Below are 21,387 nucleotides of genomic sequence, written 5' to 3'. Positions count from 1 at the left end.
ACTTGCTCATTTTCTTTTAAACACAATGCCTTCCTTTTGAAATGTCATGTACAATAAAAATGCCAACTTCAGGGCCATTGCACTGCTCATATCTCTGCCAGACACCAACTTGTGAGGTAACCGCATGGCTCCAACCACCTCCTCAAAGTTATCTTCCTTACCTCTCTTACCTACACCCCATGAAAAGTACCTTCATCCATGCCACTTTTACCTGGCCATTTTTTCTTAACAGGCATTGTTATAATCAGCTATATGATAATCTCTTTTTCATTTTAAACTGACACCTAAAAATTGTAAATATTTATGATACAAAGTGATGTTTAAGGAAATGTACATATTGTGTAATGTCCATATCTATGTCCTCAAACATCTATCATTGTTTTAGGTGAAAACATTCAAAATTCTCTTTTATGCCTCACTTTTGAGAATTCTATAATCCAATTATATTACTTAACCATAAAAGGTCTGTAAGGACTTTTATTTCTAGTAAACTTTACTCATTGGCTACACACTGCTAAAAACAAGGATGCAACTCAATTTGCATTTCTTAAATGCATAAAAGAATTGCTTATTAAAACTGTAGTATATGTGATTTTTTTAAGAAAATTAAAACTGGGACAGGAATTCCTAATTGGAGATGTCAGGAGGAATAATTTAAAAGATACCAGATATGAAAGTTTGTCATGTAATTTTTCTCTTTCCTGATAGTCACAAACAGCACATGGAACCAAAGAATTATACCCTAATTTCAGAATTTCTTCTTCTGGGATTTTCAGAACAACAAGACCTTCAGCCGCTCATATATGGACTGTTCCTGTCCATGTACCTGACCACTGTGTTTGGTAACCTACTTATCATCCTGGCCACCATATCTGACTCCCACCTGCACATGCCAATGTACTTCTTCCTCTTCAACCTGTCCTTTGTGGACATGTGTATTATATCCACTACTGTCCCTAACATGCTTTTAAGCATCCAGACACAGAGTAAAGCCATGACTTACACAGGTTGCATCATCCAGATTTATTGCTTTGCATTATTTGCATGTTTGGACAACTTCCTCTTGGCTGTGATGGCCTATGACCACTTTGTGGCCATCTGTCACCCCTTCCACTACATGGTCATCATGAAAAAGCAGCTCTGTGTTTTGTTGGTGCTGGTTTCCTGGATCACAAGTGCCCTGAATTCCTTGTTACACAGCATGATGGTGTTACAATTGTCCTTCTGTACAGTGGTAGAAATCCCTCACTTTTTCTGTGAACCTAATCAGTTGTTTCAACTTGCCTGTTCCGACACATTTCTTAATAACATGGTGATGTATGTGACAGGAATGCTACTGGCTGTTTGTCCCCTCAGTGGCATCCTGTATTCTTACTCCAAGATTGTAACCTCCATATGTGCAACATCTTCACGTCAGGGCAAATATAAAGCATTTTCCACCTGTATGTCTCACCTCTTGGTTGTCTCCCTATTTTATTGCACTAGCCTAAGTGTGTACCTCAGTTCTTCGGTGACTCAAAACTCCGAGTCAACTGCAAAAGCATCAGTGATGTACCGTGTGGTCACCCCCATGCTGAACCCGTTCATCTACAGCCTGAGGAATAAGGATATCAAGAGGACTTTGAATCCCTCTTTTAAGAGAGAAACTATAATAGTGTTCTTTGGCTTGAGCATTGAAAAGCACTGTAGAGCATAATGTTGGAAGCCTCAGAACAAGAAATTACAATCTTTTGTTCTGACATGGAAGTAGTTCTTGCTCCTTGCATTTATTTTTAGAAGTTTCTGTTTCTTTGATTTCAACATTTCTATACAATTTGTGTAAAACAACTTATAAGAGTTCTGCTTCTTCTGCCACCAAAACAGAGTTCACTTTATCAATTGGATACATTCTCAAAGTTATTTCAATCATGCAATTGAATTCTCTTTTATCACGGACAGCATGGATTTCTTTTTTTACCCCTTTATTAGTATATGCTAGTTTACAGGGGTAGTTATTACGAATTTTTCTATATGTACAATATAACGTGATCAGATTAACCCCAGCCATCATTCTTTCTCATCCTCCTCCCCCTACTTAAAACATTGTTCCAGCAATACCACTCCTAGGGATTTTACCTGAAGGAATGTTAGGCAGGTTACTACAAATGAACCTGCACACCCATATTTATTGCAGCACTATTCACAATAGCTAAGAAATGCAAACAGCCAAGATGCCTCACTCCTGATTAGTAGATTAAGAAAGTGTGGTATTTATACACAGTGGAATTTTACTCAGCCATAAAAAATGAAAGATTTTCATTTGCAGATAAAATGGATAGAACTGGAGAAAATCATTTTAAATAGTTATTCAGGCTCAGCAGGTCAAAGCTGCATGTTCTCCCTCATATTCAGATTATAGCCCTAAAACAAATGCAGCAACACTATGTAACATGGATCACTCAACGAGGAGGACATGCATGGGAGGTTAGGGCAAGGGAAGGAAACAAAAAACTTGAATGTGGTTGATTTGCTCACTGTAGAGAAATGAATATAGAAATCTTAAAGTGGCCGGGGCCAAGTTGGGAAGTGGCCTAGGAAGGAGTGAAGAGTACTGGAATAGATGAACCAACTGGGGTTGTAATACATTATGCATGGAAACAACACAAGGAAACTTCCTGTGCAGCTGTATTTATCTCAAATTAGCCAAAACACCATGTTTCTCTTTTTATGTTTTCTGGTTTTTCTTCTACAAAATCAGAGAATAAGAGGGGAAAATAGGTTCATCCTAGGGGGGACAAGAAGGTTGGCACCTATGGGAAGGGGGAGGTAGTGAAGAAAGGGATAGGAGGGTGGATAAGGTGCAAATAATGTATACATATGTATATAAATGCAAAAATGATACCTGTTGAAACTGTTCCAGGAGTCAGGGAAGGGGCTATAGAAGAGAGCAGTGAAGTATGTGAGTTCAAGTATGATATATTTGATACATTGTAAGAACCTTTGCAAATGGTACAATTTACTCCCATCCAGCACAATAATAAGAATAAACAAATAAAACAAAATAAAAAAGAAAATGGCTCATGAGACCGTATCTGGAAAAAACCTATCACACAATAGGGCTGGAGGAGTGACTCAAGGTATAGGCCATGAATTCAAACCCTAGTAACACACAAAAAAATTACCAAAGTACATATCACAAATCTAAGCTCCTGTAATTCAGGACCTTTACATATGATTCAATTCCAAGTATATGGGTTAATTTGCATTATATAAAGTAATGCAATGTATGCAAAGGATGTTTTGAAAGTAATTAAGAAAATTAAACTTGAAGGCAATGTTCAGGTAGAAATACTGGGAAATGTCAAGAACTTTAGCCAAAACAATAAACACGTTAAGAGTAGAGCATTTATTCTGTGTTTTAAACCAACTGTCTTGGTTGAGGTGAGGCAAAGCTGTTATCCAGAGCTCTCACAAGGAGAGTGGGCCTCAGTGTGTGACCAAAAGTGCAGTTTGACACCAACTTTGGGACAGGTATCTTGCAAAAAAATTTTCTATTCAATTACAATGTATAAAATATATTTCATTTATGCATTAATAAAATGTCTTGAACTTGTGGTGTGGCTCAAGAGTTAGAGTGCCTATCTAGCAAGCATGAGGCCTGTGTTTAAACATCTGTACAGCAATGAGTGAATTAATAAATAAATAAAATAAAAATTTGCTTGTCAAATAAAAAGGTAAAGCTGGGAGTGTCTTCACTAGAAAATCAAAAATTACCTAGTAATGCATATCAATCTCTTTGAAGACGAATAAGCCAAACATAAAGACATTAGATGGAAGTAAATAATAAAGACTGGAGCAGAAATTAATGAATTGGAGACTAAAAGAACAACACAAAGAATCAATGAAAAAATGGCAGATTCTTTGAAAAGATAGACAGTATTGACAAACACTTGGCTAAGCTAACCAAAAAAATAGAGATGTGAAATTAGAGATAAGATAAAACATATCAAAACAAGTAATAATAATATTCAGGGGATCCTTAGAAAATTCTTCATAATTGAATATTTGCACATGCAAATATCACAACGTATCACCCTATACAACTACTGTATGGAAATAAAATATTTAACATCCACGCATGATAAAAAGCCTTCGAGAAACTAGGAATAAAAAGAATGTAGTTCAACATAGAACAACTAAAATACGATAAACCTGAAACTGAAAGAAAGAACCAACAATGATTAGAAAGAAAATATGGTTAGGCGTAAAACTCACTAATAAAAGAGATTATACAAACAAACTCAGAACGCTTTTTAGAATTGTAAGTATAGTACAAAATCATACAATCACTTAGTATGAAGACTAAAAGAACTATTAAATAATAACTCAATATATTAAGCTAAACACTATATATATGATGATATATAATGGAATATGACATGTTCAAAGTGAGTGTAGGAATAGAATGCAACTGGACCATTTTTATTTTATGTTAACTTACTTCCTATTTCTACAAAGTAAAGTGTTTCACTATGACATGTTCAGACATCAATATTTTTTGTTGGACTGGGTTTGGACTGAGGACTTTATGCTTGCAAAGCAGGTGTTCTACTTCTTTACCCTCAATAGCAGCTCATTTTGCTCCAGTTATTTTAGAGATATTGGTCTCACCATTTGCCCGGGCTGGCCTAAAACCTAAGTCCTCCCAATCTTAACTAACATAGTAGCTAGGATTACATGCATAAGCCACTGATGCATGGCTCATTTAATGTAGTGTGGTCATCATTACTTCCTCTACTTATTCGATGACCCACTAATCATTCAATGTGAATTGTACACTATCCATATGTTTGAATATTATCTTCAGTTTCTCATTATTTTTTTCTAGTTATACCAGGATAAAGTAAAATTTTCTTCTGTTTATTAATATTTCCTTTTATGCCCTCAAATCTGACTTATTTTGGACAAAGTTTCATGGGGTCCTGAAAAGAACGTTTATAGCTGTGCTTTGAGTAGAATATTCTATAGATGTTTATTATGTTAATTTGATTTAAAGGATCATTTAATTCTGAATTTATTTGCCCTGTTAGTTTTTTTTTGTCTAAAGGACCTATCTATTGGTGAAAGTGTGGTATTAAAATCATCCACTATTATTGTTTTAAAGACAGAGTTTTTGTATGTTTAGTAGTGTTAACTTTATGAAATTGACTGTGGTGAATTTCAGTGACTACATGTTTGTAATGGTTATGTTATTTTCCTACATTTTCCCTTTATCAATAAGAAAAGAGAGATTTGTCTCTTCTGCCTAATTTTGGTATGACACCTACCATGTCAGTTATGACACAGCAGATACTCTTGGGTGCAACTGGGTTGCATTTGTATGGAAAATATTTTAGCATCCTATCACTTTTATCCTGGGTTTCTCTTTGCCAATGGGGTGCATTCCTTATAGGCAGCTAATGGTTGGAGCTTGTTTTTTGATCCATTCTGTTAACTGGTGTGTTTTGATTGGAGAATTGAGCATATTTGCATTCAGAGTTATTATGGAAAGGTATGTAGTAATTCCTAACATTTTTTGTTTTGTTCTTTTGTAGTGTATGAAACTGTCTTAATACTCATTAGATTATCTTCTGATACGTTGAGGTTTAATTTTTCTTGTATTGTCTTTCTGCTTTAATCCTACTCTTCTTTGTGTAGGATTCCTTTTTTCCTATTTAAGACAACAAATTCAATGCTTATTTTAGTGCATTGCATAACAAATGGAACATTTTATTTATCTAAATAACATCAAAAAACACATGACACTACAATGATCAATATTAAATAAATAACAATTCTTGTTCACAAAATTTTGGGTATATATAAATACTTTTATAATTTCTATGTTCCATTCTATCCTATCTTCAGCTAAAGACAATTCATGACCATGTGGAGCATGTGGAGAAAATATTTGCACTTTCACATTAAGACAAAGACCTTCTGGAAAGTTCCAAAAGTTCACAATGTCATACTCTGCCTACAATTTCCTTTTCTCGTGTAAAATCACTTGAATTCCAGCAGTGTTAACGAATTGGATATTCTTCAGAAATGGATTAAACTAAAAGAGAAACATAATCTTATGGTGAAGTATGCTCCACAGTTAAGAAAGAAAACATGAATTTGGAAAAGACCCTCACTATCTTTAATCTCTACTTCAAGAAGTCAAAGGCATCCAAAAATAAAAATGTTAAAGCTTCTGTACTGCTCAATATTTAAAATAAAAAATTCAATCAAAATCTTGGTGAACTCAGTGGAGCAAGTTGAAAATAGAGTATCAGGAACAGATGACAAAGTAAAGGAATAAGATTAAACAGGAAAAGATCACAAAAAAATGCTAAGAAAATATGAATGGAACATGCAGGATATCTGGGACACCATGAATAGACCAAACCTACAAATCAAGAGTATAGAAGGAAAAGAGATGGAAAATAAAGGCATAGACAACCTATTAGATAGAATAATACTTGAAAACTTCCCTAACCTTGAGAGAGTCATCCAGGTACAGAAAGCTTACAGAATGTCAAAACATCAGGGCAAAAAAAGAAGCACCCTCAGACATGTCATAATCAAAATATTCACCAAACAGAAAAAAGAAAGTATACTGAAAGCTGCAAAGAGAAGATAAGTCACAAATAAATGCAAACCCATTAGAAAAGCAGCAGATTTATTACCACGAATTCTAAAATTAAGAAGGTCATGGAAAAACATAATTCAGGCCCTAAAAAAAGCAACTGTCAACCTTGATTAGTCTATCCTGCAAAACTATCCTTCCTATGTAAGAAGAAGTTCAAACATTCCACAAAAAGAAAAAGTAAAGAAATTCATGACTACCAAGCCAGCACTACAGAAAATACTTAAAGACTTTTACACACAGAACAAGAAACTAGATGAGATAGGAAGATTCAAGAAAGAGTAAACCATTTTGACCAAGCAGTACAGTAAACAAGGAATAGGTAAAAAGTAAACAACAGGCATATAAATGATTGGAAGAGATCCAAGATAGCAGATAAGTGTGGGAATCAGAAATTCCATAAATTTCAGAAATCAATTGAGTTGTGGAAGCTACATTTGGGTAATTCTGATTCTCTTTAGCCAACTAAATAACCACCAACACATACGGTGCACATAAAATCCAAGGACTGAACCTTAAAACAGCTTTTAATTGCGCCTAACAGCTGGGGAAGTCCTGGTATGGCACAGTCACTGGGGTATGTCAACCTTTGGAAAAGCCTCTGACCGTCTCCTTTTTTGTTCTTTCCTTGCAAAAAGCAGAAAACAGAGAATTAAATGGAACTGAACTCTGCAATATACTAGACACCTAACCCATGCAAAGCCCATATTTCTACCAACCAGCCTGGACGCAAATCTACCTGTGTGAATCTGCAAACCCAACAGGTTTGCACTGCATACCACACACTCTCCTAGTTATGTTATCCAGCATAGCTCATGGGCAGACAGCAAACACTCCCCCACTTCATGAACCCACTGCTGTCAGAGTGGGTTGGCTGGAAGTCTGAACCAATCTTGGAGAGTAGGTGGAGGGCAAGATGCCAACCCTCCATTGCAGGGCCTTAGCAGATTGCTGAGCTTATCTCCTGGGACTATAGGTGGCCCACAACATTGAATTGCCCTGTCTTGTTGGGGAAAGAGCTGACCTCCCAGAGTTGCCAGTGTAGAAAAACTCAACTGTTGGCCGGTGAAAACAGTAACATATCTGACCACTTGGACAATCCCATATCAAACAACCACAGACCTAAATTGCAAGCTGCCTTGTGGGTAGAAGATACCAACTACTGCTCATAAGCCTACCTTCTGGTGTGACAACCTGCCTGCATCAGATGGCCCATCAGACTAAGGAGAGGAGGACTAAAACCCACTGACTCCTCCCTAAGTTGTCTGACAGAGGGGCAGCACCCTTTTCCACACAGCCCAGAATAATAACTTTGAGAAGAGACAGAGACACAGAGAAAGCCTTAGTCATAAACACTAGTATATAGATATGGTGCCAAAGGAATAAGTCCAGAACTTTCACCAAACTGGTATTATTTTTTGTTGTTATTTTCTACTTTTGCACCATTTTCATTTTTATTCTTATTTTTTATTTTACATTTTCTTAGTTTTCCCATTTTTGTATATTTAATTTTATAACTACTATTTTCTTATCTCTATTCTCACTCCCTTCACTTTCTGTTCTTATCCTGTGCTACAATCCATTGTTCTGCATTCCAAATAATTTTCCTGAATCTTTCCATCCATTCCTTCCCCTGGACTTTACTTTCCCCTCCTCACCTTCCCCTACCTTTCACCCTACCACCTCTACATCCTCCACACTTACCACCCACTTATTTGTCTACCTTACCAACCATGAACACCATTATCCCTCTGCAATCCCTGAACCAAGCACCCTCCACTACCACTGAAGTACAGCGTAAAACAAAAAGGACCATAAAACCCAATAGCTTCCACACATCTTCCTCTCTAACTCCTTTCTGCTCCCCCTTCTAGCACTGCTTTTTCAAATTAACCAAGTATCTATCTCCATCCAAATAACTGCCCCCCCAATTCACTGATAGTAGATAATATCACAAAGGGGTTCACTATATAATATATAAACAACTGGTCTGGCATTGAACTGGTCTGTGCAATTGGTAATTTACACTTTCAGATCAGGGACAGAAATAGCAAATCAACCCAGCTAATGACTAAGGCAGTCCCAACACAGTAATTAAATCAAGGGAAAGATAACAGGTAAATAAAACCCCGAACTATCCAATCAATTACATTACAGCATGACACAAAATAGAAGCATGGGTAGAAGAATGCAAGAGAATTCCACCCCTCAAAAGACCAACAATTCAATAGAGTTTAGTGTGAAATGAAGAAAATGAATACCTAGTGCCTCACCCCCAACAGAATGATGAAAAATATGACCAATGAGCTCAGTGGCATTTATAAAAATTTTCTCAAAGATGAAATAATGAGTAAGCATATTGAGATATTCATGGAGAAGATACAAGAGATGGCTAAACAGAATGTACAGAATTAACTTAAAGAATATCAAGACATCACAAATAATAGACGTCACAGAAACAACTAAATGAAATCAGAGAGGACTTTAACAACTTTCGAAGTTAAACAAAGGAGATTATTAAAAAAGAGATATATGAAATAAAGAAGACAGCACAACATATGAAAGAGGAGTTTAACAAAGATAAGGAAAATCTCAGAAAAAAGAACCAAGCAGAAATCCTGGATTAAAAAGTTCCTTAAATCAAATTAAAAAATACAGAGTAAAGCCACTAGAGGAGACTAGTGCAAGTGGAAGACAGAACCTCAGACATCAAAGATAAAATAGATATTAAAGAAAAAACAGGACTATTAAACAAAAGACTCAAGAACTGTGAAAGAAATATGGAAGAACGCAGCGACTCCATAAAAATCATGGCATTAAAGAATCATGGGGCTGGCAGAGTGGCTCAAGTGGTAGAGTGCCTGTCTAGAAAGCATGAGGCCCTGAGTTCAAACCCAGGCCCAACCAAAAAAAAAAACAAACCAAAAATATCCTAAGCCTAACACCAAAAGCAAAAACCGTAAAAGGGTAGAAAAAGACAAATTGGAAGAATCACGGGCATTAAAGAAGGAGAAGAGGTGCAAGCCAAAGGAATATGCAGTATATGTAACAAAATAATTGCAGAAAATTCCCCAAATCTCAAGAAAGTGATGCCCGTTCAAGTATGGAAGCCTCCATCACAACAAAGAGACATGGCCACAGCATATTATCATTAAAAACAACTAGCAACGGGAACAAAGAAAGAATGCTGAAGGTTTTAAGAGAGAAAAAAAACAAGTAACATATAAAGGTAAACCAATGAAAATAACAGCAGATTTCTCAACAGAAACCTTAAAAGCAAGAAGGACATTGAGTAAGGATTTTTTTTTGGTAATAAAAATACTTTACGGGTAGCATTTAATGTCAAAAACATAGTAAAGTTTTCATTGCTTAGCTTCCATCTTTAAATTAAAAGCTAGTTTAAAAAATAGGAAAAAGATAAATTGATTTTCTCAAAAAATGAGTTCCAACTTACTTTTACAAATACTTAAGGTATCTCATTTTAAATACCATAATTTACTGGTCTTCATAATAAATAACTGCATACAAAAGAAGACACTGGCTAGAATTATTTTGCAAACATACTACACATCTTGAAAAATACCTAAATGCCACCCCAACTTAAAATTGGTGAGAATAGTATTGTAAAAATGGATTCATACAGCACCTGGAAATTTGAAGTTTCTAATATTTCAAGTGCTATGATTTATTGAGCAAAAATAATGACTTTTTTTTTCTTCTGTGAATTTTCAGGGGTTATATACAGATAGTAGTCCCTTTTAAAAGCCAATTAAGAAATTTATGTATGCCTTTAAACTTATTTCCAATTTCTGTGTCTAGCAACTGACCTAATGGTAAAAGATCCATGGGTGATAAGTAATAATAGTATAATCCTGCCTGAATATAATTTCTTACTCATCCTGTCTCATTAATATAATTTATACTTCAACTAAAACAACATTCTGTCTGCAAGCAATTCCTCTAAAATAGCCTGTAATTCAGATTTCCATTCAGACTACTTTCCTCTCTCCTTCCCTTTTCTCAAATCAGAGTTATCTTGTGGTACCTTATTAAATTGTTTCTTTGCCTCCTCAAGAAAACTGTATTTCAACTGAAAGGATTATAATAATGCAGATATTAGTGAACACTAACATATTTGAAAATAAAGAAAAAATACACATGGATCCATGCTAAATGAGAAAGTAGGAAGCAACAAACAAAACTCATCTACTCTGAGCCTCCTCAGGAAGGCCCTAAATGCATTTGGCTCATGTAAAATGATGCTCTCAGACAAAGCTAGTATATCCTGCATGCCAGCATAATTAAATGTGGTATGTAAAATTCTTCCAAATTTACTTCTGTTTTAAACAGTCAACAGCAACTTTGACTACTAGTTCTGAACATATTAATATGCATATTCCTAACACTATATATATATGCACATGTATATATGCATATGTATGTATTTTTTCTTTTTCTTTTTTTCTTTCTTTTGAGACAAGATCTCAATCCTCCTGCCTCAGTTTCTCAAGTGCTGTGATTGTAGCTGTGTGCCATCACACCTGGCTTAACACATTTTATTTTTAATCAAGCCACCGATTCTAATCTATTTTCTAGTGCTATCTATTTGCTTAAAAACAGACATTCAGGGGCTAAGCAACACTAAGTTAAGGGGTTTTGAATTCTGCCTTCTCTAGCTTGACTGTGGATTTCAGTTATATCATTTAATTACCTTCTGCTTCAGGGAGAAAGGATTCTTCACACTGTCAACCACAGCATTCATCTAAAAATGAAGCAGGGGACTGACTTAGCAGTCAGCAGGTGATTTCTGTCCTTGCATCATGTCTAACACTATGTCCCTTCTGACCAACCCATCATCCCCTACAACATTCTGTCCCTCCAACCAGATGCAATCACCTATGGGAGAACACCAGGCCATCCCACATGCAATGTGAACATGGGCACTTGGCAGACATAAACTCAAAACAACCTTTGAGACAAACATCAGATTTCATTCTGTCAACTGTCCCATAGAGCAGAATTTGTGCAAAACAGGCTCTGCATTTAATCATTTCTTTTTTTATTTCTTGTATCAAGTTGATCTGCTAAAGTAATGTCAGAAAGAACATGAAAAATAAACATGTCTTCTCTGAAGAGGCACAGTATCTAGAACTGGAATTAAGGCTAAATAAATAGTGCTGGTTTGTGGTTCAGACTGCAATGTGTGAATGACCACAGTGAACCTATGGCCTCACTGTTTGTCCCGTACACCTGTTTATGAAGACACCTCTCTACTTCCTCCTGAACACCATCATTCACAGGTGGGAGTGGATGGCCTCGTTCATGGCTTTGGACTGGATGCACAAGTGGTCCTGCTCAGGGGTCAGCTCATCTGCACAGTGTTTCTCATGCCACAGGTGGAAAAGACCAGAAAATGGAGTTCAAGTCAAGATTAAGTCACCATGCAAGTATTTTCGATTAAGATGAACATCTTCTAAACCTCAGGCTTTCGTTTCCATGTTAAATCCACCAATGGTCAGGAAATCTGATTGATACTGACAAGTCATCCCAAAGCCAAAATCTCACCAAAAACCAGAATCCTTTTTGTGAACCAGTTGCTGCTCCACAGGTGGAGGTATGTTCTGGTTGGCATAAACTATGGCAGGATTGTAAAGACTGAACACCACAGGATAAAACACCTTTTTACTAGGCTCAGCATTTAATAGGCAGCTGTTAAGGAATTCGACATCACAGAAAAACATCTCCCTTGTCCCAAGCTTGAGCTCATCCATGATTAAATCCTTCATTCAGTGAGACCAAGGTGTAATTGTGAAAATTAGACTCTCTTGTGACAGATTCTAGGCTAGACTTGACTTTAGTTAGACCTTCTTTAGCAAAATATACCACTGTGAGATGAATCCTTTTGTCCTGATGAATACAAACATCCCTAAAGTTCTGCATAAACTGGGAAAATGCCCCAGTTCTTTCAGCAGAGGCACAATGATATTAATAACTGATTATATTTTGTCTTATTGACAGGAACCTGACTAATGCCAGGGTCATGTATGTGTAATATGTAATATAGGACCATTTAGGAATACAGGGGTAAAAATTGTCTCCATTTTCACCTGAGTCAATTAAAAAGAAAGACCTTTAAGTTGGAAGTAGAATATGCATTGCTGGGCCATAAACCCACATAAGTATAAAATCGGACTGATTTATATGCAGTTCAAACAATTACAATTAGATTAAACTGACTTCTGTAATTCCTATTGCACATATAGGAGAAAACAAGTGTCTTTTGTGTTTCTGATCTGGCTAACTTCACTTAACATAATGTCCTCCAATAGAAGCCATTTACCTTCAAACCCCATGCCATTATTCCTTGTGGCTGAGTAATACTCCATTGTGTATATATACCACTATTTCATGATCCATGCATCAATTGTAGAGCATCTGTGCTGTTTCCAGGGCTTGGCTATTTTGAGTAGTTCTGTGCTAAACATCGGTGTACAGGTGTCTCTGCTCTATCCTGTCTTACATTCTTTTGGGTACACAACCAGAAGTGGTATAAATGGATCACATGACAGTTCTATCTCTAGATTTTGAGGAATCTCCATACTTCTTTTCATACTGGTTGTACTAATTTGCATTCCCAACAGCAGTGTTTTAGGGTTTCAGTTTTACCACATTCTTGCCAGCATTTGTTGTTGTCAGTACCTCTGATTATGGCCATTCTAACTGGGCTTAGATGAAATCTAGGTGTTATTTTCATTTGCATCTCTTTTATAAGCAAGGAAGTTGAACACTTAGTCATGTATTTACTGGCCATTTGTACCTTTTCCTTTGAAAATTCTCTGTTTAGTTCATGTGCCCATTTTTTCCTTGGGGGGTTGATTCTCTGGGGGCTGAGTTTTTTTGAGTTATCTATAGATTCTAGATATTAGTCCTTTATTAGCTCTGTAGCTGGCAAAGATTTTCTCCCATTCTGTGGGCTGTCTCTTGAGTCTGGTGACCATTTCCTTTGCTGTGCACAAGCTTTTTACTTTGATGCAGTCTCATTTGTTCATTGTTTTTCTTAATGCTGAGCCTTTTGAGCTCTGCTTAGGAAGTCATTACCTATACTTACCTGTTTCATTGTATTTCCTAATTAATCTTGGAGTTGTTTCAACATTTCAGACCTTATATTACGTTCTTTGATCTACTTTGAGTTTATTTTGGTACAGGATGAAAGACAGGGATCTAGTTTCAGTCCTCTATATGTGAATATCCAGTTTTCTCAGCAGCATTTGTTGAAGAGTCTGTCTTTTCAACATTACCTGTTTTAGGCTCAGTTGTAGGAGATTATTTCATCATAGATGCATGGTTTTATGTCTGGATCTTCTATTCTTATCCATTGGTCTTCCTGTCTGTTTTTGTGCTAATAAAACTCTGTTTTTATTGTTATGACTCTCTTGTATAGTTTGAAGTCTGGTATTGTAATGCCTCCAGCATTGGACATTTTGCTTAGAATTGCTTTGCCTATTTGAGTTCTGTTGTATTTCCATATGAATTTCACAATTGTTTTTTCTATTTCTCGGCAGAATCTCATCTCAATTTTAATAGGGATTGCATCCAACATGTAGTTTCCTTTTGGTAGTTTGGCCATTTTTACAATGTTGATTGTACAAATCCATGGGCACAGCAGGCCTTCTACCTTCTGATATCTTCTTGATTTCTCTCTTCAATGGTTTATTGTTTTCTTTAAAAAAGTCTTTGGTTTCTTTTGCTAAATTTATTCTGAGATACAATATTGTTTTTGAGGCTATTGTAAATGGGGTCGTTTCCCTGATTTCATTCTTAGGCAGTGTGTTGTTGGTATATAGAAAAGCTAGTAATTTCTTTACATTAGTTTTCTATCCTCCTACTTTGCCAAAAATATTTATGATTTCTAGTAGTGTTTTGGTAGACTTTTTCGGGGTCTGTTAAGTATAGGATCATGTCATCTGCAAATAGGGATAGTTTGATTTCTTCCTTCCCTATTTGAATCTCTTTTACTCCTTGCTCTTGTCTTATTGCTTTGGTTAGGAATTCCAAGACTATATTGAATATAGTGGAGAAAGTGGACAGCCATGTCTCATTCCAGACATTAAGGAGACATTAAGTTGTTTTCCATTTAAATGACGTTGGCTCTAGGTATGTCACATAATGTTAAGGAATATTCTTTCTATTCCTAGTTTTCTAGCACTTTTATCATGAAAGGGTGTTGGATTTTGTGGAAGTCTCTTTCTGTGTCTATTGGTTACATCTTTATTGGGTTTTGGTATGATAATGATAGCTTCACATAATGAGTTTGGTAGTGTCCCTTCATGTCATGTTGAAAGGTTTGGTAAAATTCAGACATATATCCATCAGGTCCTGGGCTCTTCTTTCTAGGGAGACTATATCACTGCTTCAATTTCAATGCATGTAATAGGAATATTTGGGTGATTAATGTCTTGTTGGTCCAATTTTGGTTGGCAATTTGGGTATAGAAAATTATTCATTTCATCAGATTTTCTGGTTTGCTTGAATGTAAGTTTTGAAACTACACTCTAATGATTCTCTGGGTTTCATTAGTATTTGAAGCTATGTCCCCTTTTTCTCCTTTGATTTTATTAATTTGGGTCATTTCCCTCTATTTTGTAATGTTAGCTTATGGTTTCTTGATCTTGTTAATTGTCTCAAAGAACCAACTTTTTGTTTCAGCAATTCTTTTTATAGTTTGTTTGGTTTTGATCTCATTGATCTCACCATTGATATTTATTATTTCTCTTAATTGGCTGCTTTTAGGTTTCATCTGTTCTTGTTTGTCTAGAAGCTTAAGGTACATCATCAGATTTTTTATGTCAGAGGTCTGTGGTTTTTTTTAATGTAGGCATTTATTACTATAAACTTTCCCCTTAGCATAGCCTTTGCTATATCCCACAGATTCTGGTAAGCTGCATTTTCATTATCCTAGAAAATCATTTTCACTGGATTCTAGGATCTTTTTGATTTGTTCCCTTATTACTTTGGTCACTCATTTTTTTTAGCAGGGTGTTCTTCATTTTCCATGTGTTTGAATATTTTCTGTGGTTTCTTGTGTTTTTGAAGCCTAGTTTTATTCTGTTGTGATATAATATGGTGCAGGGAGTTATTTAGATTTTCTTTTCTTTTCTTTTTTTTATTGTTTTAATATTCATATGTGCATACAACACTTGGGTCATTTCTCCCCCCTACTCCCACCCCCTCCCTTACCACCCACTCCGCCCCCTCCCTCTCCCCCCACCCCCTCAATACCCGACAGAAACTATTTTGCCCTTATCTCTAATTTTGTTGAGTATAAGCAATAATAGGAAGGAACAAGGGTTTTTGCTAGTTGAGATAAGGATAGCTATACAGGGCGCTGACTCACATTAATTTCTTGTGCATGTGTGTTACCTTCTAGGTAATTCTTTTTGATCTAACCTTGTCTCTAGTTCCTGGTCCCATGTTCCGATTGGCCTCAGTTGCTTTTAAGGTATCTGCTTTAGTTTCTCTGCTTTAAGGGCAAGAAATGCAAACTAATTTTTTAGGTGACTTACCTATCCTCACACCTCCCTTGTGTGCTAAAGCTTTTATCATGTGCTCAAAATCCAATCCCCTTGTTGTGTTTGCCCTTGATCTGATGTCCCCATATGAGGGAAAACATACGATTTTTGGTCTTTTGGGCCAGGCTAACATCACTCAGAAGGATGTTCTCCAATTCCATCCATTTACCTGTGAATGATAACATTTTGTTCTTCTTCATGGTTGCATAAAATTCCATTGTGTATAGATAGCACATTTTCTTAATTCATTCATCAGTGTTGGGGCATCTTGGCTGTTTCCATAACAGGGCTATTATGAATAGTGCTGCAATAAACATGGGTGTGCAGGTGCCTCTGGAGTAACCTGTGTCACAGTCTTTTGGGTATATCCCCAAGAGTGGTATTGCTGTATCAAATGGTAGATCAATGTTTAGCTTTTTAAGTAGCTTCCAAATTTTTTTCCAGAGGGGTTGTACTAGTTTATATTCCCACCAACAGTGTAAGAGGGTTCCTTTTTCCCCACATCCTCGCCAACACCTATTGTTGGTGGTGTTGCTAATGATGGCTATTCTAACAGGGGTGAGGTGGAATCTTAGTGTGGTTTTAATTTGCATTTCCTTTATTACTAGGGATGGTGAGCATTTTCTCATGTGTTATTTGGCCATTTGAATTTCTTCTTTGGAGAAAGTTCTGTTTAGTTCACTTGCCCATTTCTTTATTGGTTCATTAGTTTTGGGAGAATTTAGTTTTTTAAGTTCCCTATATATTCCGGTTATCAGTCCTTTGACTGATGTGTAGCTGGCAAATATTTTCTCCCACTCTGTGGGTGTCCTCTTCAGTTTAGAGACCATTTCTTTTGATGAACAGAAGCTTTTTAGTTTTATGAGGTCCCATTTATCTATGCTATCTCTTAGTTGCTGTGCTGCTGTGGTTTCGTTGAGAAAGTTCTTACCTATACCTACTAACTCCAGAGTATTTCCTACTCTTTCCTGTATCAACAGTAGAGTTTGTGGTCTGATATTAAGATCCTTGATCCATTTTGAGTTAATATTGGTATAGGGTGATATACATGGATCTAGTTTCAGTTTTTTGCAGACTGCTAACAAGTTTTTCCAGCAGTTTTTGTTGAAGAGGCTGCTATTTCTCCATCGTATATTTTTAGCTCCTTTGTCAAAGACAAGTTGGTTATAGTTGTGTGGCTTCATATCTGGGTCCTCTATTAATTCCACTGGTCTTCGTGTCTGTTTCTGTGCCAGTATCATGCTGTTTTTATTGTTGTTGCTTTGTAATGTAGTTTGAAGTCAGGTATCGTGATACCTCCAGCATTGTTCTTTTGACTGAGTATTGCCTTGGCTATACTCAATCAAAATTCAAAAATTTATACTCAATCAAAAATCACAGTAGATTTTTCAATCTCTTTAATGAATACCATTGGAATTTTAATGGGAAATGCATTAAAAATGCAGATTACTTTTCAGAGTATAGACATTTTTACTATGTTGATTCTACCATTCCATGAGCATGGGAGATCTCTCCACTTTCTATAGTCTTCCTCAATGTCTTTCTTCAGAAGTTTATAGTTTTCCTTGTAGAGGTCATTCACATCTTTTCTTAGGTTTACACCTAGGTATTTGATTCTTGTTGTAAATAGAATTGTTTTCATACATAATTTTTAAGTTTGCTCATTATTAGTGTATAGAAATGCTAATGATTTTTCTACGTCGATTTTATATCCTGCTACCTTGCTGTAGCTATTGATGATGTCTAGAAGCTTCTGAGTAGAGTTTTTTGGGTCTTTAAGGTATAGGATCATATCATCTGCAAATAGGGGTATTTTGACAGTTTCTTTACCTATTTGTATTCCTTTTATTCCTTCTTCTTGCCTAATTGCTCTGGCTAGGAATTCCAGTACTATGTTGAATAGGAGTGGAGATAGTGGGCATTCTTGTCTAGTTCCTGATTTTAGAGGGAATCGTTTCAGTTTTTCTCCGTTAAGTATAATGCTGGCTGTAGGTTTGTCATATATAGCTTTTATAATGTTGAGGTACTTTCCTTCTATTCCTAGTTTTCTTAGAGCTTTTATCATGAAATGGTGTTGGATCTTATCAAAGGCTTTTTCTGCATCTGTTGAGATGATCAAGTGGTTTTTGTCTTAGCTTCTGTTAATGTGGTTTATTACATTTATTGAGTTTTGTATGTTCAACCACCCCTGCATTCCTGGGATGAAGCCTACTTGATCATGGTGAATAATCTTTTTGATGTGTTGTTGAATTCGGTTTGCCATTATTTTGTTGAGGATTTTTGCGTCAATGTTCATTAGGGAGATTGGCCTATAGTTCTCCTTTTTGGAGGTGTCTTTGTGGTCTTGGTATAAGTGTAATACCAGCTTCATAAAATGTGTTAGGCAGTTTTCCTTCCCTTTCTATTTTGTGGAACAGTTTAAGGAGGGTTGGTATCAGTTCTTCTTTAAAGGTGTAATAGAATTCAGCAAAGACTCCATCAGGTCCTGGACTTTTCTTTTTGGGGAGACTCTTGATTGCTGCTTCAATTTCACTTTGTGTTATAGATCTATTCAGGTGATTAATTCCCTCTTGGTTCAGTTTTGAATGATCATATGTATCTAGAAATGTGTCCATTTAAGATTTTCAAATTTATTTGAATATAGGTTCTCGAAGTAGTCTCTGATGATTTCCTGGACTTCCATGGTGTTTGTTGTTATCTCCCCTTTTGCATTCCTGATTCTACTAATTTGGGTTTATCCTCTCCTCATTTTAGTCAGGTTTGCCAGGGGTCTATCGATCTTGTTTATTTTTTTAAAGAACCCAGTTTTTGTTTCATTAATTCTTTGTATGGTTTTTTTGTTTTCTATATCATTGATTTCAGCTCTTAAATTTATTATTTGTCTCCTATTTCTTTTGGGATTTGCTTGTTCTTGTTTTTCTAGGAGTTTGAGTTGTATCATTAGGTCATTGATTTGGGATCTTTCAGTCTTTGTAATATATGCACTTATGGTATAAACTTTCCTCTCAGGACTGCCTTTGCAGTGTATCATAGGTTACGGTAGGTTGTGTCTTCATTTTCATTGACTTCCAGGAACTTTTTAATTTCCTCTTTTATTTCATCGATGATCCATTGTTCTTTAAGTAATGAGTTATTTAGTTTCCAGCTGTTTGCATGTTTTTTGTCTTTACTTTTGTTGTTGAGTTCTACTTTCACTGCATTGTGATCAGATAGTATGCATGGTGTAATTTCTGTTTTCTTATACTTGCTGAGACTTGCTTTGTGCCCTAGGATATGATCTATTTTGGAGAAGGTTCCATGGGCTGCTGAGAAGAATGTATATTGGGTAGAAGTTGGATGAAATGTCCTGTAGACATCTAGTAGGTCCATTTAATCTATTGTATATTTTAGATTTTGGATTTCTTTATTGATTCTTTGTTTGGATGACCTATCTATTGATGATATTGGGGTGTTAAAGTCTCCCACAACCACTGTGTTGGAGTTAATATGTGCTTTTAGGTCTTTCAGGGTATGTTTGATGAAATTGGGTGCGTTGACATTGGATGCATACAGGTTGATAATTATTATTTCCTTTTGGTCTATTTCCCCTTTTATTAGTATGGAATGTCCTTCTTTATCTTGTTTGATCAACATAGGTTTGAGGTCTACTTTGTTAGAGATACGTATTGCTACTCCTGCCTGTTTTCGGGAGCCATTGGCTTGGTAAATCTTCTTCCAGCCTTTCATCCTTAGCCTATGCTTATTTCTGTCAGTGAGATAGGTCTCCTGTAAGCAAGAAATTGTTGGATCTTCCTTTTTAATCCATTTCATCAAGCGGTGCCATTTGATGGGTGAATTAAGTCCGTTAACATTAAGCATTAGTACTGATAGGTATGTGGTGATTCCTGTCATTTAGTTGTCTTAGTTGTTTGAAGGTTTGATTGCGTGTACCTAAGTTGAGGTTACTCTCTACTGTCTTGCTTTTTCTTTTCCTCTGGTTTGGTGCTGCCTGTCTTTTCATGGTTAAGTTGGGTTTCACTTTCCGTGCACAGAATCCGTCAAAGAATCTTTTGTTGGGGTGGCTTTGTGGTCACATATTGTTTTAGTTTTTGCTTATCATGGAAGACTTTTATTGCTCCATCTATTTTGAATGATAGTTTTGCTGGGTGCAGTATCCTGGGGTTGAAGTTATTTTCATTCAGTGCCCGGAAGATCTCACCCCATGCTCTTCTTGCTTTTAATGTTTCTGTTGAGAAGTCTGCTGTGATTTTGATGGGTTTACCTTTGTATGTTACTTGTTTTTTCTCTCTTACAGCCTTCAATATTCTTTCCTTAGTTTCTGAACTTGTTGTTTTAATGATGATTATGTCGTGGAGTAGTTCTATTTTGATCTGGTCTGTTTGGTGTTCTGGAGGCCTCTTGCATCTGTATGGGAATATCTTTCTCTAGATTTGGGAAATTTTCTGTATTATTTTGTTGGATATATTACACATTCCCTTTGCTTACACCTCTTCTCCTTCTTCAATGCCCATAATTCCCAAATTTGGTCTTTTCATGAAGTCGGTGAGTTCTTGCATTTACTTTTCACAGGTCTTGAGTTGTTTAATTATTAGTTCTTTGGTTTTTCTTTTAATTACCATTTCTTCTTCAAGTTCTGAGATTCTGTCTTCTGTTTGTTCTATTCTGTTGGATTGGCCTTCCGTTTTGTTTTGTAGTTCTGTTTCATTCTTTTTTCTAAGGTTTTCCGTATCCTGGGTGGTTTCCTCTTTAATGTCTATTTTTGTCCTGAGTTCATTTATCTCTTTATTAATCATGTTCTCTGTTTCACTTTGGTGTTTATACAGTGCTTCTATGGTTTCCTTTATTTCTTCTTTTGTTTTTTCAAATTCTCTATTTTTGTTGTCTTGGAATTTCTTGAGTGTCTCCTGTACATTTTGCTTGACCATATCCAGTATCATCTCTATATAATTCTCATTGAGTGCCTGTAGTATGTCTTCTTTTAAATTATTCTTGTGGGCTTCATTGGGTTCTTTGGCATAGTTTATCTTCATTTTGTTGGAGTCTGGATCTAAGTATCTGTTTTCTTCCTTTCCCTCTGGTTCCTGTACTATTTTTTTGCTGTGGGGAAACTGGTTTCCCTGTTTTTTCTGTCTTCCTGTCATTGCCCTTGGTGTTGTTACTGTCCCTGTA

The 21,387-nt window shown here is 36.0% G+C and overlaps 1 protein-coding gene and 1 pseudogene across 1 annotated transcript; one reads left to right on the top strand and one right to left on the bottom strand.

The window, feature by feature from the left end:
* The first annotated feature begins 721 nt into the window (after nt 1–721).
* LOC109678746 (olfactory receptor 7A17-like) lies at nt 722–1,696 on the top strand. The gene has a single exon (XM_074053262.1). It carries the CDS (start codon nt 722–724, stop codon nt 1,694–1,696), a length of 975 nt encoding a protein of 324 aa, XP_073909363.1.
* Nucleotides 1,697–11,812: 10,116 nt separating this feature from the next.
* LOC109683364 (chondroitin sulfate N-acetylgalactosaminyltransferase 2 pseudogene) lies at nt 11,813–12,589 on the bottom strand (annotated as a pseudogene).
* Between the last annotated feature and the right edge of the window lie 8,798 nt (nt 12,590–21,387).

This window comes from Castor canadensis, chromosome 14 (genome assembly GCF_047511655.1).
Source record: "Castor canadensis chromosome 14, mCasCan1.hap1v2, whole genome shotgun sequence".
Lineage (NCBI taxonomy): Eukaryota > Metazoa > Chordata > Mammalia > Rodentia > Castoridae > Castor > Castor canadensis.
This window is presented reverse-complemented; position numbering and strand designations above follow the sequence as displayed.

Bases quoted from the DNA above. Each gene is read 5' to 3' on its own strand.
- LOC109678746 (XM_074053262.1), top strand. From the start codon at position 722: ATGGAACCAAAGAATTATACCCTAATTTCAGAATTTCTTCTTCTGGGA.